Raw genomic sequence first — 2,233 nt, forward strand, 5'->3', positions numbered from 1 at the left:
CGCAGAGCTCCCTTCTGAGCGCGCACAAGAGGGCGCTGTCGTCACGCCGCCTCCAGCGCTATGGCTTCTGCAAAGCACGATGGGTAACGGCTCTAAATCGCGGTGTGCGCAGGCGCGCTCCGCACACGCTCCGGGGAGGCGCTCCCGGCCGCCATGGGTCGCCGCCCCGCTCGCTGTTACCGTTACTGTAAGAACAAGCCATACCCGAAGTCTCGCTTCTGCCGAGGGGTCCCGAATGCGAAGATTCACATCTTTGACCTGGGTCGGAAGAAGGCCAAAGTGGACGAGTTCCCGCTGTGCGCTCACATGGTGTCGGGCGAATACGAGCAGCTCTCGTCGGAAGCCCTGGAGGCCGCCCGCATTTGCGCCAACAAGTACATGGTGAAGACGTGCGGCAAAGATGGCTTCCACATCCGGGTCCGCCTCCATCCCTTCCACGTCATCCGCATCAACAAGATGCTGTCGTGTGCGGGAGCCGATAGGCTGCAGACGGGGATGCGAGGCGCCTTTGGGAAGCCCCAGGGTACTGTGGCCAGGGTTCACATCGGCCAGGTCATCATGTCCATCCGCACCAAGGCGCTGAACAAGAAGCATGCGATCGAAGCGCTGCGCAGGGCCAAATTCAAGTTCCCAGGACGCCAGAAAATCCACATCTCCAAGAAGTGGGGCTTCACCAAATATAATGCTGATGACTTTGAAGAACAGTTGGCCGTGAAGCGCCTCCTCCCTGACGGTTGTGGAGTCAAGTATGTCCCCAGTCGTGGCCCTTTGGACAAGTGGCGGGCACTGTGCTCTTGAAGGCTGCCCTGGACCACGCTTCCCAGTACACTGAGTGTGACTTAAGCTTGACAAATTCTGTTCGCTGGCAAAAACGACATTTTTTCTAAGAAAATTAGAAAACAGTTGCCCAGTTTTAGAATGTAGAATGCTAGAGAAACAATATGCATGTTTTAATGGAAAATACTTTCTTGAAGTAAGAAAAACTTGTAGGCCATTTATGGAAAGCTATTGCTATTCCGATCCAAATGCTTTAAATGTATGAGAATATTTTAAGATGTGTTAAGTTTTGTTTATAGTAAACTCATAAATTGTGGAAGTGTTTGTGGTAAAGTGAAATTATAATAGCTGTCATTTTGGATTAAAAGCAATGAGAGCTCACAATTCGTGTAAAAATTCTTATTGTCTGTAAAAAGCTGAATATATAGGGATGAAAACAGTAGGCGTTAGTGATAATTCAGTTACAACCTCTGAAGCTAATTGATCTTATTTCTAAGTTTGGGCGGTTGTCTTAATATAAATTTCTGTACATTAGCTTTAGAATTGCCTATCATGTTTGATTATCAGCCTTAAGGCAGTTGAGTATACTGAAAAAGGCTTTTCCAGACAAGCCTTGCGTTATCTTACACCCAAGAGACAATAGTCCAATCTTTTCTTCATCACCAGGAGGTCATAGGTGACAATGGAGTTCATATTGCTTGTATGGAGGCCTCAGAGAATCAACACAAGAGAGAAAATGACACTTAATCGGCTATGTCTGCCCTGAGAGACCCCTAGGGAGACCTTGCTATCTGTAGTTATTTGCCCTACGTTATAGTTACATTGATCACAAAGGTGATTTTCATTTATTTTTAGAAACTACATGGATTTTCTGAGTTGGTTCTTTTTCTTCCCCTTTGTTACTGTTTTTCTTGTTGTTTAAGTTGATTTAGCCTTATATATCTCAATCTTGCAAACAATATCTTTGGTTTTCTTTTTCTTTTTTTTTTTAATGTATTTAGAACAGGATCTACAGGGTTTCTCTACATAGATTAAACTCGTAGTGATCTTCCTGTTTCCAGCCTCCCAAAGTGCTGGGATTACAAGTGTGCAACACGTCCAGTCTCAATTGCAGTCTCAGAGTGCCCTGGGGGCAGGGCAATAGGGATCAAACTCCGGCCACTGCACACTAGTATGCTGAGCTATCTGGCTGGCCCTCGGTTTTCTTACAGGAGTTACTCTTAGAGCCAACACAATTAATGAAAGAAGGAACAAGTACAAAACATCAGACAACATTGCTGTTTGTGTAGCTTCCACTAACTTAAAATTCCTTGTTAATCCTAACACATTACTTCTGGCTTTATATTTCTTTTTTAAATTTGTTTAATCATTTATTTATTCTAAACAGTCTTGCTGTGCTGCTCAGACTCTGAAGTGATCCTTCTTTCTCAGCCTCCCCAGCACTGGGATTGCAGGA

The 2,233-nt window shown here is 45.3% G+C and overlaps 1 protein-coding gene across 1 annotated transcript; it reads left to right on the plus strand.

Moving 5' to 3' along the window:
* The first annotated feature begins 153 nt into the window (after nucleotides 1–153).
* LOC101578418 (60S ribosomal protein L10-like) lies at nucleotides 154–861 on the plus strand. The gene has a single exon (XM_004638804.2). The coding sequence runs from the start codon at nucleotides 154–156 to the stop codon at nucleotides 796–798; it is 645 nt and encodes a 214-aa protein (XP_004638861.1). The 3' UTR covers nucleotides 799–861.
* Nucleotides 862–2,233: the final 1,372 nt, after the last annotated feature.

The sequence above is a fragment of the Octodon degus genome, unplaced genomic scaffold (genome assembly GCF_000260255.1).
Source record: "Octodon degus isolate 3935 unplaced genomic scaffold, OctDeg1.0 scaffold00102, whole genome shotgun sequence".
Taxonomy (NCBI): domain Eukaryota; kingdom Metazoa; phylum Chordata; class Mammalia; order Rodentia; family Octodontidae; genus Octodon; species Octodon degus.